Raw genomic sequence first — 17,208 nt, 5'->3', positions numbered from 1 at the left:
AGAGTAATCTCCAGTGCTGCAGTCTCCTGCCCCCATTAAACGGCAGTTGTCCCAATTAAGCGAAGTAAACCCTGACTATTTTCTCGATTGGGTTCTGTTTTTTAAGATTTGCTCCAAATAAATGGCTGCCCCGATTAACTGGTGGCCCAAATAACTGGAATCCACTGTGTGTATATATATATATATATATCATTTTATGACCCCCCCCCTCACAAGGTGAGATAGTAATTTCTCAAAACTCACTCAAAATTATTTTAACCGTACCATTATTCATTGGCACAATTCAATATACAGAAGCAGTAATTTCCACTTCAGCTTCAAGATCAATTTTAAATTTTTTGAAAGTATATTTGAAGGGGAGCAGATAGAAAGATCAGTGGTAGATTTGATTTGATTTTTTATGGCACATTGGCAGCTAAGGCCATAATGCGCCTCAGTGGTATAAAATGTATGAGTAGCATGTGATAAAAAGTGTTAGTTCCTACATACTCTAAAATTTGTACCATTCCACTGATGTTGGTACTACCCCACAAGTTAGTATATCCACTGAAATCCCCAAGAAGTAAGAGAGGAGAAGGAAAATGTACAATGGCAATCATATAGGTCTGTCTGGGGTTTGTCAGTCTCACACATGGAAGATAGATAGGGCACATTGGTAATAAAAACCCCACTATAAGGTAAATTAGGAGAAAATCTGTTCTGAACTAAAAACTCAGGGAGCTCCTTGGGTTTTTAGTTCAGAACAGATCCCATTCTGAGATTATGCTACAGATTAGTTCAACATCTTGTGGGGTGTTACTATAATCAGTATTCTTCCAGTGAATATGGTTCAAAGGAGGTGGTGCTGCTTGCACTGTTTATCATCCAGTCTCAACAAGGATGTTGCCCGAATGAATCCATTTCACTAATTTAGAGGAGCCTGCCAACCCTTCCTGTATGAAGAGGTATTTCGAGTATCGAGGTACTGGACCTGATATATCTACAATTTTGGGTCTCTTTATCTGTCATTAGTATAATTTTCTAGTAGGGACTTTTTGCTGGGATCCCAGAAGAAGAAAAGAATTCACAATTATTTTATTTGTTTCAGGGCCTGGGGTTCTCTAAGCACAATACCCACACAGCCATCAGCCTGAATCCTGTCCTTCGGATCATGAGAGTAGGGATAAGGCTTCCACATGGTTGACCCTCATAGGCAAACCCACTAACTGAATGAACTTTGGCAAGCCATCCCAGGACCTCCAATCTTGTCGAAATAGAGTTCCTTAACCACCACGATTCTCCCCCTCACCCCAGGTTTCCAAGTCACATCGATAACATCATTATTATTAATAATCACCTCTTGAATGAAGTTATGAGATAAGACTGGAAATCAATGTTTGAACAAACTGTAGTTAGTAGTTCTTTTCTGATGAATGCATTATGAATTTGGGCTTCTGCATGATCTACCAATGTGAAAGCCACACCGGGACAGGTTGATAAAGATTATATATGATTAATGGCCAAGTTAGACGAGGATTAACCATTTTTTCTGGTTTTGCCTATGCAGCTGGCAAGGACACTGGATAGGCATGGATTTGATGGGTCTTTGCCTGGTTTTAATAAGCTGACATGTAATTGGTGCCACTTTAAAGTCCTCTGCTGAAAACCAGACCCTAATTTCTGAGCACATGAACTTATGGCAGTGGCTTGAGCAAAGGACCCCTCCAGAGTGTCAGCTACATCTTTAGATGGTGAAACCATGTCTATTTACATCCAGTCAGGGTATAGAAAATTCACTGTACATTTTTATGATTTTATTCCAGATGGTCTGTGTTTTAGTAGACCTAGCAGTTGTAGAAGCAAATCATCTTCTTGATTTTTTTGTTTTCAAGTTGAATGCAAATCTGGCATTAGCTCTGGTTTGGTTACAGTTGTTCCACCAAGACTTGTGAACATTCTTGGGATGGTTTGTTCAGCAGCTTGTTGAATTTATTTTGTTACATAAGCAACAAACATCCCTGACACAAATTTGACCAGTATATTTTTCCCAGTCACCATTTTCATCTGTTTGGCAGGCTACAGAGTAATGGTCACTATCCAGATGGCAGAGAGATCAATGGCCAAGCCTTATCCAGTAGGAAAGCAAAAGTACAGATGTTATATTTAGTCTGTCAATAATTTTTTTCCTGTATATCAAGTGCTTGATCTCCCCACAAGATCTCCCATCATACAGAAAGGAGGAGGAGAAAGTTGAGGTACTAGATATTCATAGTCTTCCTGAAGATTATTTTTTATACAAAAGACAACTAGATTACACATTGGAGAAGGAAATACCAAATGTAATTAAGATTGCCATAGTATTCTTTATAATTCCACTGAGAGGGAAAGTGGGTATTACTTAGATTTAATGTGCTACAGTTTGCCTCTGAGGGGAAAATATGATGATCAGATTTTTTCAGGAAATATGGCTTTCCTGTGTGAACCTATTCTGTGATATTCATACCTGACAGGTCAATTTGTTCTGTATCTAAGAGAGCAATGCTGTCTGAGCACTTTGGCTCAGAAGCAGTAATAGGCAAACAAGTGCTAACACTGGGGTGTTAGCACTTGTTTGGCCTTTGAGTTTTCCATAGTGAGTGTATATTTTACAGTAATCAGAGCCCAGTTTGACATTAATCTATTATGGAGAAAGGTGGATTTTGTTTGCATAGCAGTTGAAGTTGATTTCTGGGTTACTTGAGAAAATATAGGCCTGATGTTAGGTTGAGCTTGAATTAGGTGGTTTTTTTTTTTTGGCTTACTGGTTATGTGATAGTTTGCAGAGTGAGCTCTGATCAATTGAATTCTTTATCTCATTTTTTTTTTACAGTCCATTGCTATTTGGGCACTTTGGTTCCACAGCTTTACAGTCTATTTGAGTGTGATTGTGCTGCCTGCAATTAAAATCAATGTATTAGGTTAGGGATATACAAGGTATTACCCAAAAGTTCCCAAAATGTATTTATAAAATAAATTAGACTCACCCTGGGTCTTATTCGGCATCGTCACCTTCAAAGTAGTCCCCTCGAGAGCATAAACACCAATCCCGGCACTTCTTCCATGATTTTAATGCTTCCTGAAAGTCCTTGTTGTTGCTGGTTTTACAGTGCAACAGCAGCTAAAGGCCATTACCTGAAAGTCCTTCTTCGTTATTGTGTTCAGCACCACCTGCAATTCAGTTTGGAGATTGCTTAGCATCGATGACCCACCCATAATTACATCTTTTGGGACTAGAGCTTATTGCTCCTCTTGTTCCCACCCTGCAGTCTGATGCACAAGGGAAAGCTCCAGCACCGAGTTAAACATCTGGATGCCTGATAAGTTCCCAGATTTAACCTTTTACAGAGTATGTACATATATATGAGGTACGATTAAAAAATTTGGGAAATTATGAAGCTTACCAACTAGTCATATAGGTCTCTTTGACATTGTGTGCACTGATTTCAATACTTCTGCAACTTTTGGAAGCATTCCTGATAGGCTTTTTTTTTTGGAATTGCTGTATGTCATGTTTTGAATAATTCCCTCTGTCAGTACAAATCTTGGACCTTTCAAGAGGATATTTAGTTTGAGAAAAAATCACAGGGATGTAAATTTGGTGGCTATGCAAGGGCATTGAAATGATGCAATATCCACTTTACAGCCAATTCATTTTCTCTGAACAATATCATGCAAGTGATGCCACAGAACTGTTTTGTAGTATTCCTAGTTGACCATACCAGGCTGGTTGGTTTGGATTTTATTGGCGCATTAGCAACTAAGGCTATAATGCGGCAAGACCAGGTCATATATAAAAATTTAAGCTTTCAGTGACCTAATTAGTTAGGTCACCATATCAAGATATATAATAAGAAATGTATAAAAGATATAAAAGAAATAACAATAAAACGTAAATTTTAGATATGAGCAAAAACGTTTATTGATTTTAAAAAGCTAAAAACAGCAGACACATGGTCATTGTCGGATAAAATCTGACTGAGTGTAGGCTCAGCCAGATGACTAAAAGAGGTAATATATAAAACGCATTCCTGTCTAAAACATGGACACTCGGTTAAAATGTGATGAATAGTTAAAATGGTAACGCAGTTCTCGCACATAGGACAGTCATTGGCCCTCAGCAGTTATTATGTTATTATTTGGTTTTTATGAGCATTAGCAACTAAGGCCATATTGCTCTGGGGATATGCAGTGGTCATTCCCTGACCTTTCCGCATTCTCCGTATTTGGTGGTCACAGGCTCGAACACCGGTCTAATCAAGGAGCGTGTGCTACTCACTGCTGCTCCCGGCTACAAAGGCGCCGTCCTCAGCAGAAAAACATGTGTAAGATGACGTCCTATGCGAAGACGAGGTAAAATAACTTCCTCTCTGCAGTTCCTGCGCAGACAGGAATGTCAGTTGGATTTGTGACTTGCTCATGCTATGGGGTTCTGGTGATCTGGCCGCAGCAGAATTTGGCATCAAATTTGGCATCAGTTAGAACAGGTTTGTGTTTGTTTGTTTGTTATTTGGTTTTTAGGAGCATTAGCAACTAAGGCCATATTGCTCCGGGATATGCAATGGTCATTTCCTGACTTTTCCGCATCTTCCGTATTTGGTGGTGACGGGCTTGAACCCCGGTCTAATCAAGAAGCGTGTGCTACACACTGCTGCTGTTCCCCACCTGGCTACGGAGGCGCCTGTTAGAGCAGGTAGGACGGGTGCATCTGAGCTTGCATTTCATGCAATCACTGATGGACATGTGTTTCTTTTTAATGAATCCAAGGTTCTTAATAAACAGTGTGAATATTTTAAATTATTAATTACCAAAAACATTAGAAATGAGATTAAATGTTAATTCTATTAATGTACGCAGATCTTTTTTTTTTTCGTTAGTTTTCTTGTTAGTTGGTGCATCAGCTTCTGTGGCCATAATGCACCTCCCAAAGTTTTTTGCATTTTACTGTGATCCAAGCCCGAGGCGGGATTCGAACCCATGACCTTTTAAAATTACAACCGTTGCTCAAGAAACAGCGATCATCTCATTCTCAAATCTGGTCCCAGCCACTGAAATCCCAGGAAAGTAGGTGGCAGGACCCGCCAGAGTACTCTAGCAACAGTGGTACACCCGGTCAGCCTCCCCGTGGCATGGTGTGGTAACGTCGGGTCCCACTAGGGGCTCGGCGGCTAATAGACCGGAGGAACAAAGGGCACAACACAATATACAGCACATGACCCTCATACACTTCAAATCTCTGGCCCCGATACAATGTACACCCGTGGAGATGGGAGAAATCCCAGGAGCTGTTAGACACTAACATACCTCATACCTTATACCTTTAGGTTGCCAGGCAGGCACTTTACCCACCTAGCTAGTCCGGTCAGCACCCAGATCTTATAATATTTCGGACTCGTGGACTCTTACATGCATGCATGAATAGCAATTCATACATTGGTTTATATAAATAATCTCGTGTCAGGTGTCATTAATTTGATAAAAAACAGCGGTGGGGGGGATAGCATTCGCGAATCACTTCTGTACTTCTTGTGAACATGGTAACAAACCGAACAAGGTGGTCTCAATTGTTTTTCAATTCTCATGATGGCTTGTGGTGTTGGTTGGTTTTTGGAGGTTGTTAGCTGCCATCTTTCCGTGATTCTTTCCGATTCCCTTGACGTGATATGAGAGTTGAATACATTGCTTATTTTAATTAATAGTTATTTTAACTTGATTCATTTATGACAATACAAGGGGGATAAATTCATATTATAATCATTCGCGATTGAGTGATTAACAGTCTTACTCAAAAGGTATGAGGTTTTCACCTACATTTAAGATTATTTCTAATTTCTAGAAGTTGAGATACAAACACCTTTCTTCTTTACTGGAGTTTTTAGGTGCAGCAACAACTTAGGCCCTATTCCACCTGACAGATGATATAATTTTATTAGATGTTAAGAATGACTATATATTCTCTTAAACAGACCTATTATTTTTAGAAACATGAATAGTTTGTCATGAGCTGCATCTTCTTCTGTTAGAGCTGGTTCTGCTAAGTGTATAATCATTGCTGTTTACATGCTCACATTATGGCAGATTTCTGAGATTTGTTGTGTTTCTCGCTACTCAATCAGCATATCTATTGTTTGGGATGCTCAAGTGCCCAGGAATCCAACAAGAGACTACTTCTTGTGCAAGAATGGTGAATAACCCTGGCAGCAGTAGTACATCTGTTCGGTTCCCATTTTCTTTTAATTTTTGGAAATTTTTTATTGGCTTGAATAATGCCAATATTTCATCTTTCTCAATGGGCTGCAATGATTATTGTATGTTTAAGTTTTAAAAAATATAAATTTTTTTAAAAAACAAACTGTGTTTTACACCTTTTATTTTCAAAAAACCAAAAAAGAAGTAGCAATCTCTTAGTTTCTTCCATTTTCTAATTTAAAAGACCATTAAGTGCATGAAATTTCATATGGCACTTGTGTGTGTATATTCGGTACTATTAGTTATTTTCATTTCTGGGTTTATTCAATATTTATTTCAAATTTGGCACCTTCACAGTGCACATAATCTGAAACTGCTTCCTGCAGAGTAGTAGCTATTTTGAGAGAACACTGGGTTTCGTGTTGCGAAAATAATAAATCTTTCAAAAATAACCAGGGTAAGATGGTAGATGTTTGTTGACCTAGTGAGAGGGGGAAAAATAAGTAACCTGACACTTTAAACAAACACAGCATCACACTTGTCTGGTACAATGCCATTCTTCAAGCAAAATCCAAAAATGGTGGTGGGGCATCTGACAAATTCCCATGCCAGATTTCTATATGAAAATCACTCCAGAAACTATTGTAGAAAAGTTTGACTATATTTAGAAAGGTAGAAAGAAAAAAAAATCAGATTTTTAATCATTAATTAACGGTCTTACTGAGATACGTTCCCAAACATTTGTGAATAATTTGATTTTTTATGCATACATTTTTCATCAATCCATATTTTAAAGTCTTAATTGTGTACAAATTACTACACACAGGAGTGGAAGTAATTTGCTCACTGCTCAAACCCATTCTCCCATGTTTCTTAATTCGCTGTTTATCCTTTGCTATTGTATACTTATTGCTGAGCGAGCTTGATCAACTCACAGCAAATAGCCATCATATTTTTACAACTTTCAGCTCTTGAAACGTAATTGTAGTTTTTTTTTTTTCTTTCTCACCCCATCATTTCCAGGAGCGCCCTGGCTCCGTTATTTCTTTTCACTCACCTTGACCTTACTTTTCACTTACCAGCCTACGAATAACTTGTAGTTATTCGTAGGCTGAAACTATAATGCATAAACCATGCAATACTTGGGACTACTGAAACCAAAACAATTGTTTCAGTTATGGATTTATAAGGTAGATTGGTTTCTAATGTTCTAAATAAATATTCTGTTCTGGAACGATTGCAGGAATCAGAGTAGTTTCTTCCAAAATAACATTATAGTGTACCAAACTTAGTTAACATATATTTAAAGTGTTATGCAAATATGTTCACTAAGCATTAGGTGTATCTAAATTAAACAATTTCTGTAAAAAAAACACATGCTCGCCAATATCAAAACTTACTACGAGTGTCCTGAAACCTAAGTATATTACAATGCAGTGCAAATTTATAGAAGTAATGCATTTTAAAAACAAATCAAATAATTCTGCTTACGATTCTTTAGAATAACAGCAACTTATAAAACATCGTGTTACCAGGATATGCAAACTGAAAAAGGTAAGTAAATTTCAACCAATTTTGTTTAAAGAAGAGTTATCCCCTTTTAACCATTTCTAAAAGTCCTTGAACTTTAGCAACCTCTTCCATATCCCTCATTCTCTGCAGGCCAGCCAGAGTTTGTTTGTTGTTTGGTTTTTAGGAGCATTAGCAACTAAGGCCATATTGCTCCGGGAATATGCGGTGGTCATTCCCCGACCTTTCTGCATCCTCCGTATTTGGTGGTGATGGGTTCAAACCCTGGTCTAAATCAAGAAGTGTGTGTTACGCACTGCTGCTCCTTCCCACCTGGCTATGGAAGCGCGGCCAGCCAGAGATGCTCACAACACAAATGATTTATAAACTACATTATTTGGTTATAAATTTCATTGTTCTAATCATATAATGAGCTTTTTTTTTTTTTTTTTTTTTACCTTTTTTTATCAACTTCATTATTTGTTTGTAACTTTGCTCCTGACTTTTCACTAGGATACATTTTTTCTAAAGTCTCGTCCAACTGTTCAGGTGTTATGGTTAGCCAACTGTCATCTATCAAAAAGAAAAACGTGTTATGGTTAGCAAATTGCCATCTACAAAAAAAAAAAAAAAAAAAAAGGTTTAAAGAATATTCAAACTCTTGCAAAGATTTGTAGAGCTAAGAGAGTGATTAGCAAGAACAGGGTTAGTGAATAGGTTCCATCCATTGGGTCTACATTTGTCCTCCTGTTTATCTTCCACCAGAACTTAGCATAACTGCCACTGAATAAGTCAAAATCAGACTTCTGATTTAGTCTGTTTTGGTAATCACCTTTCAAAATGGAAGATTGCAAAGCTGTTGGTCTAACAAATTTGAACCATTACATTCTTCAACATATCAAAGAGTAAGGACCTCAATAAATGGATGTGGCATATATTTCATTAAGAACTATATTTGGATATTAAAACAATGGCATATAATACATCAAAGGAACAGCTAGAAGAGAACAATCTAGAATTATCAGCCTGCTTGGACTGTTCTGAATCGCCTCCACCTGAACTTTTCTTTTCCTCATGAGTCAGTGATACTCATGACTTTTTCATTGCCCTTTTTAATTAAGTAACTTTGAAAAGTGCTCATATGGCTTTTCCCACTATTTCAAGCATCATTAACTAAATTCTAAAAGTCTGCCACTGTTCTACCAGTATAATTAAACATTTGCCCAATGCGTACAGATATTCTTCGAAACAGTTTTAGTCTATCCTTTTTTAGCACTTCTGCATATTAGAATGTCCATCAAATACTCGTACACTTTCACAGGAAGGAACCAATCATCAGTAAGTGGTAAATCTTTGCTATTCCACTTTCAGACCTACTATAACAGGGCACTTATTTCAACAATAAGTGACAAACAGTTTTCTAAAGGAATCCCACATGCTTTTGGCATAGCTGGAGGTTTCTTAAAGCCCACTGGCAAATACATATTTTAAATTAAAATATAGCCATATGGTTACCAGAAAACAATGGCTTACCTAACATTCTTTTGTCTGGATATTCTATTAGACATCAACTGATGTTGATTTTGACTGCTTCAAGAAAGATACTGTAGCAGACTTTGCCCTCTTCAGAAATAAGTCGGAGTTTTGTTTATAACAGTGGCGTGCTGTTTAGATTTGGCTGTCAGGAACATTTCCAAAGTTTCACCAGAAAGAGGTTTTGATTTTGATTTTGGTAGTTGTTGGCGCATCGGCTTCTGTGGCCATATTGCACCTCCCAAGGTTTTTGCAGTACTTTGATCCAAGCCCGAGGCGGGAATCGAACCCGCGACCTTTGGGTTGCCGGGCAGGTACTTTACCCACTCGGCTAGCCCGGTCGGCCCAGAAAGAGGAGATGTGCACTTAGCACTACCACAAGGAATTGTTAAAATGCCAAGCATGACATGGGATAATTTGTTATATTATCTGAAGAAAAAATATTCCTAACGGACCACTCTAAGTTAAATCTTTAATAATAATGTCTAGTAGGTTCTTACGATGCATCTGATAGAACTAATACTGCAAAACATCTATTTCTTTATCTTTAATGACCTTACAAAGTAATGGAAACTTGTCCACAAAAAAAAATTGAAATTTGTGCTAATAAATATTATCTTGTCATTTATACAAACATAATTTTCGAAGGGAACTCGTGAACCATATAATCACAAACAGCCATAAAGTACTTCCTCACTGAACGATTCAACAGAATCTTCTCTTCTTGTTTTAGACTCTCCATGACTAAGAGTCGTGTCTGGTTTGGTAATCAGTTTCAAAGACAGGAGTAGAATATTCAAAAGCTGTTGTTAAAATAAATTTGCGCAGCCTTCTTCAATATATCAGTACCCATATGTGATGTGTGTTGGAGTGAAGAGATATGTTTGGATTTTCAGATGTTGGCATAACATTTAAAAGAAACAAGCAAATTACTTTATTCAAACCAGAAGAGAAACATGAAATTTAAAAGTTCTTTTTTTTTTCTTGAGTTCATCAAATTATCTTCTTTCAAAACTACTGGTTTATGTGCTGGATTTAAACATGAGTCAGTGCCACTCACCAGTGTTTGTTTGGTGTACTTTTCAATTTGGTAATTCTGAAGAAAAGTTCTCATATTGCTTTTCTTATCACTTCTAACCTCTTCTTTAAATGCACTTGTCAAAGATTGCCAATATCTACCAGTCTATTTACACATTTAACCAAAGAAAGCCAACCTGTACACACATGCACTGATAGAACTCTAAATATATCTTTCCTTTTAGAGCTTTTTTCTAGACAGTAGTAAATTTCCACCATATACAGTGGACCCATGCTTTACAATGTACTCTTCATAATAAAAATACAGTTCACTATATGATATGTAGTAAGCAGTGGTCATTGTGATCCTGTTTGCGAATTGAATTTTAATTCTATTAAACAGCTGTTCTAATAAGCGAAAATAGGAGGAATATTATCCACGGGCTATAAAAGTAAAAGGTATAAAAGCACGGATTTACACTTTATTACCTTGCCAATTAACAAAATTAAATGATACGTGAAAAGATCAACTTTACTACCCATTTATAATAGACTGCACTAACAGAAAAGCCAAAAAAACCAAGAACTGCAAATTGTTTTTATTGCTTGCGACCTCTAGAAATGTGCTTTAGAAAAATGTCACAAAAGCATTCAAAATTGATTCTTATAACTTACCATACAATAATGATGAAAGTGTAGAGCATTTTAATGATTTGAATTGGTTTTTTTGCAATTTTATCCTACAAAGTGGCTAATTCTACTAACCAGTGATCAAGTTAACTGGTGCCTACTTATTTCATTTTCAAATTGTCTCCAACCAGACCACGTGGTCCCTCCACTCAGCCAATAGCAGCATTTCTAAACGTGTTGGCTGTGTGTTTTGTTTTTGCATCCTTTAGTTGAAGTGATTTTTTGTGTTTTATTTTAATCATTATGTACAATTTCTATTATAAAAATCACCTTTTATAGAGATAAACAGCTTAGTTATAGAGCGAAAATTTCAACTTCCGAGGTCTTGGAACTAATTACCAATAAATAATATACTATTTGGTTCATGTTATGATATGATGGTGTCTCTGGAAGGATTAATATCGTAAAGCAGGGCCCCCTGTATTCATCCATTTCCACAGGAAGACATGCAGCTCCCTTTTCAGCACACAAATTATAAGACAACAGGGACAGCCTATTATCTCCAAGTGTTCGAACTCCTATTTTAATACCATTACTACTACAGTTTTAGACCTACCATGGATTATGAAGAACAGATTGCTTTTTTTTGGGAGCTCCTAAGCTGCCTTTTTTTTAATACTTATACCTGAGGACAATTAGCATTAGTTTTTTTTGCATTAGTTTAGAATTGGTTTTTTTGCAATTTTATCCTACAAAGTGGCTAATTCTACTAACCAGTGATCAAGTTAACTGGTGCCTACTTATTTCATTTTCAAATTGTCTCCAACCAGACCACGTGGTCCCTCCACTCAGCCAATAGCAGCATTTCTAAACGTGTTGGCTGTGTGTTTTGTTTTTGCATCCTTTAGTTGAAGTGATTTTTTGTGTTTTATTTTAATCATTATGTACAATTTCTATTATAAAAATCACCTTTTATAGAGATAAACAGCTTAGTTATAGAGCGAAAATTTCAACTTCCGAGGTCTTGGAACTAATTACCAATAAATAATATACTATTTGGTTCATGTTATGATATGATGGTGTCTCTGGAAGGATTAATATCGTAAAGCAGGGCCCCCTGTATTCATCCATTTCCACAGGAAGACATGCAGCTCCCTTTTCAGCACACAAATTATAAGACAACAGGGACAGCCTATTATCTCCAAGTGTTCGAACTCCTATTTTAATACCATTACTACTACAGTTTTAGACCTACCATGGATTATGAAGAACAGATTGCTTTTTTTTGGGAGCTCCTAAGCTGCCTTTTTTTTAATACTTATACCTGAGGACAATTAGCATTAGAATTAATAAAGGCACATGGTGCAAGAAAGTAAGATTATATAGCATCAGCCAAAAAAAAAAAAAAAAACTTCTCATTTCACCCATCCACTTGCTCCAAATGGATGTCTAGTTCTGCCTTGAATCTATTTAAGCTATCAACTTCAACAACAACAGATGGAAGTTTGTTCCAGCAATCAACTACCTGCTGGCTAAAGGCAAACTTCCGCACATCTATCCTACAACTATCTTTCCTCGATTTGAATTTATGCCCTCTGAGGCAATTATTCTGAGCAAGAGGAAGAATCCCATCAGCATTGAGCATGCTCAAACCATTCAAGGCTTTATACACCTCACAGGTGCCTAGTCTCCAGACACTGTAATTTAGAAAACTTAAGCCTTTCTTCTTACGAAGAAAGGCTTAAGTTTCCATTCACTAATCTTGTCCTTCTCTGTACTCGTTCCAACAGCTCTACATCCTTCTTAAAATGAGCCCTCCAGATCTGTATACAGTACTTAAGGTGTAACCTGACCATTGCCTTATACAAGGGGATAATCACCTCCTTAGGGTCCAGTCATCCACTCTGACATTTACCACCTACCTAAACATCATTGCTGACCAGGTACACCCTTCAATGGCAATGGTCTTCCCCTCTGGCAGTGCAGTCTTTCAGCAGGATAATGCGCCGTGCCACACCGCTCAGATTGTTTAAGACTGGTTTGCGGAACACGAGCAAGATTTCCAGGTATTGCCCTGGCCACGAAATTCCCCAGACATCAATCCCATCGAGCATCTGTTGTTTGTGTTGGAACAGCAACTCCGATCTGCGGCGTCTCAACCACGGACCTTACAGAAGTTAAAGGATCTGATGGTTATGTGTTGGTACCAGATACCACAAGACACATTTAAAAATCTTGTAGCGTCCATGCCTTGCCGCATACAAGCTGATTTGGCTGCACATGGAGGACCAACATCATATTAGGTAGGTGGTCATAATGTTTTGGCTCATCGGTGTATATTAAAAATTATGATTGTAGTGTTGTTAGCCATCAGAAAAGCAATTTCATTTATGTATACTAAACCAAATAATTCAAAACCTTAGGGTGCATTATTTATTAGCTTTGTAAATAAACACTTAAAGTAACAAAAGATGACATACCATCTGCAGGTTTAAGATACTTCTCAGCCATTTTCAGTTCATCAAAATTTATCACTAAGGAGTTTAAAAGATGGGCTATGTACATGCCAGGCTTTATAGAACTATTATCTCTTGTACTATCCACTGTCTGACAATAGAAATGCTTAGCCTCAAACAGTAATTTTTTGTAGAAGGCTGACCCTTCAATTTCATCCTATAAAGAATTAATGAAATATAGTTTAATGTCTTAAAATATGTATCGGAATGTACAAGTTTAACATACTCCATTGTTCTTTTTTTCACCTCTCCCATTTTGTGATGTTTTTATATTCTACACTGGCAATAAATACTATTAAAGTCTCAGCAATGAAGCAATTAAGGAAAATTACACCCACAATTGTATTTATTATATTCTTCGCATGAAAAAAAAACCAAAATAATCAAAATAATTGTGATGCTCAATCTACATGGAGTGGGATAAGAAAGAAAACAGAAGCAGGGCAGATTTCCATACATATCTTACTGGTGTGGGGGGGGGGGACAAAATTTCAGTATATCATTTTGAATTAATGGCTGCACTTAAATTACAAGGATATCCAAAAAGGAGTATATTTTTGTCTTAAACGAAATTTCGCTAAGAAAACTGTACTGTTCGCAACATAATATTACGAAAGTATGCAGGGTTTTTTTTTTGGTTTTTTTTTTACATTTCATTTTGTTGTATCATAGTCAGTAATACAACAAAATGATCTTTGATCAAAATGATGAATTTTGATCAAACTTCTACTGGATGTTATGATATAAGCCAAAATTGATTGGGGGGGGGGGGGAACAACAGCCTGATGACAACAAGTTACAAAAAGCTTTAAAAAAAAATTACTACTATGATGAATTGGTTATTTCATATTATTTAGGAAGCATGAAGAAGAACTGTGGAATGTTACAAAAATATTCATAAATGATCATGCTATAAGTGAACACTTACATTTCAAAACCTAACATGCCTCCAGGTGGATGCATATATCCACAAATTTGATTTAACAATTGGATTTATAGGTGCATACCTTTCATCCAACTTCTCTGACTGTCTTGTGGATTATGCAAATGCTTGTAATGTTTCCTAAAAATTCACATATGAGGACAAAACATTTGACATAAAAAAATTGAGATTGTTAATGATAAAGCAGCCAGATCAAAAAAATAATTATCCTAAAACCTTCCTTTATGTGAATAAAAGAAATTAGATATTTTCAGCTCAGTACAGTAAAGTCAAATTGCTAATTTTTACAATTCTGTTTCTACTTTGTAATTATTTTTTAAAATATATAAAAAAAAAAAAAAACTGAATTTACTATTTTAATATTTCACAGTAACACATTTGTAATAAAAAAATATTTCCATAATGTACATTCATTCTTAATGGTGTGTCTTAATTCTTTCTTAATGTATGGTATGTCACAACTTGAATATTTTGATATTAAATTATTGTAAAGTGACACAAAAATGATATTTATCTATCTTCACTTTGTACCAAATAAAGCATGATGAAATTTTTAAGTGTAGCTGGTAGTTATAAATTCAGATTCTGAAAACACTTTCTTTGTGTTACTTTTGTGGGGCACAATATTGCCTTTTGTCTATGCTTCTTCTGTACATAGTATTTGCATACATCAATAAATAAAATCGATAAACAACAGTTTGTTTTCATTTCTTTTAGAGTAGTTATTACAAAACACCCTTGTGAGTAACATGTTTAAGAATGTTATGTATGGTAGTAAATTGTGCACGGTTTAAATTTATTTTTTAATTAATAGCTTTCTTTTTCACTTGGGATTTATACATACTAAGTTAACACTTTGGTCAATAAGTTTTTCATCAGACTGTTTGTTTCTCTGTAACAAATGGTAAAGTTATGGAGAAACACAATTCAAAAGAAACAGATTTAACCAGTGTAGTAATCACCAGTGGTCAGGAGCAAGAGTTGAGTAGCCAGCACTGAGTGGACCAGGGTTTAAGCCCATGATTGCTAAATACGATTAACGTTTGTATTGATTTATTGTAAACTCTACTGACCTGGTGGTCATGCAGGAGTATAAATAAACAAGAAGAAAATTAGAATTAGCATTAGTAGAGGCATATGATGCAAGAAAGCAAGCTTATACAGCATCAGCCAAAAAAAAAACCCCTTCCCATTTCAACCCATCCATTTGCTCCAAACGTTTGTCTAGTTCTGCCTTGAATTTATTTAAGCTATCAATTTTAACAACAGATGGAAGTTTGTTCCAGCAATCAACCACCCGCTGGCTAAATGCAAATTTCTGCACATCTATTCTACAACTGTCTTTCCTCAATTTTAATTTATGTCCTCTCAGGTGATTAATCTGGGCAAGAGGAAGAATCCCATCAGCATCGAGCATGGTCAAACCATTCAAGGCCTTATACACTTCAATCAGATCACCTCGCAGGTGGCGCCTCTGTAGCCAGGTGGGAAGGAGCAGCAGTGCGTAGCACACGCTTCTTGATTAGACCGGGGTTCGAGCCAGTCACCACCAAATACAGAGGATGCGGAAAGGTCAAGGAATGACCACTGCATATTCCCGGAGCAATATGGTCTTAGTTGCTAATGCTCCTAAAACAAACAAACAAACAAACCTCGCAGGTGCCTAGTCTCCAGACATTGTAATTTACAAAACTTAAGCCTTTCTTCATAACAGCAATCCTTTGTTCCATTCACTAATCTTGCTGCCCTTCTCTGTACTCGTTCCAGCAGATCTACATCCTTCCTAAAATGAGGCCTCTAGACCTGTATACAGTACTCGAGGTGTGGGCTGACCATTGCCTTATACAAGGCAATTAAGTCAAGAGCAGTTACAAAGCTCTAATGCTAGATTTGAAGAGCATATTGCAAGAAATAAATAAAATGGAAAAAAAATTAGAAACTTAATTTATGGTTTATTTGGCTGCAGTGTATTTCTAATTTTCTCATTTTAATTAAACAACTGCTTTTCTTTTCTTATTACTTATATAGGGTGAGCCAGAATTATATAAACTTTAAATAGCTATATTCTGTAGACAGAATGACCAGTTTGAATAAAAAGTTATTCACCATAAAGTAACACATAAACATGACACATTGCACTACCTCGGATAAGTAACACTTCTCTAATAGAGAAGACTACCCACCAAGCATCCACCAAAAAATGTAACAGTAGTCTTCCCTATTAGAGAAGCATTGCTTATTTGAGGTAGTGCAATACCATGACAACTTGTTGTGAAGGCACTCACAATATGAGATATACTTAAATGATGCCAATTTTATAACTACTTAGTAATTGGCTACGTATAAATGTTATGCTATAGCACAAACCTATACATTAGTTAACTTCTTCATAACCTGAGGCAATTGCTCCAAACAAATGTCATTATATAATTAAATTAAATGCAATTAGGATTTTTCATTCAAGTTTTCATTATATTGTAGATTAAGTGGTGCCCCAGTGAGTATGGAGAATAATGAAAATGTTAAAGAGATTGAGCAAGCACTGGAGTGTCAATATGAGACAAAAGCACCAATGCATCTAACAATAATCCATTTCTGTGATAAATTTTATAGAACATGGAACTATTCACAACATTAATAAAGAAAGCAGTGGGAGGAGAAGATCACCAAGAAGTGCCAAAAATATCGAAGCCATCAGAAGAGCATACAACCAGCCACCAAGGATATAGCAACAGGAGAGTATTCCTGAGAACTGCATTTGGGTCAACTGAATATTAAAGAACATAGTATAGAGATAAAACCATTCTACCTCAGCTATTGCTATGATTTGGGATGATGATCCTCATTAACTAGTAC

The 17,208-nt window shown here is 36.4% G+C and overlaps 1 protein-coding gene across 2 annotated transcripts in view; it reads right to left on the bottom strand.

The window, feature by feature from the left end:
- The window catches only part of ecd (ecdysoneless cell cycle regulator), a 152,480-nt gene that overhangs the window by 21,041 nt on the left and 114,231 nt on the right, over positions 1 to 17,208 (bottom strand). For both annotated transcript variants that reach the window (XM_090377004.1, XM_090377005.1), the window contains 2 exons: positions 13,374 to 13,566; positions 8,172 to 8,286 (listed from right to left, as the gene is read on the bottom strand). In XM_090377004.1, coding sequence (XP_090233130.1) covers positions 8,172 to 8,286; positions 13,374 to 13,566 — 308 coding nt within the window. The remainder of the gene's footprint in view (positions 1 to 8,171; positions 8,287 to 13,373; positions 13,567 to 17,208) is intronic.

This window comes from Mastigoproctus giganteus, chromosome 7, assembly GCF_048544385.1.
Source record: "Mastigoproctus giganteus isolate SK-2022 chromosome 7, ASM4854438v1, whole genome shotgun sequence".
Taxonomy (NCBI): domain Eukaryota; kingdom Metazoa; phylum Arthropoda; class Arachnida; order Uropygi; family Thelyphonidae; genus Mastigoproctus; species Mastigoproctus giganteus.
This window is presented reverse-complemented; position numbering and strand designations above follow the sequence as displayed.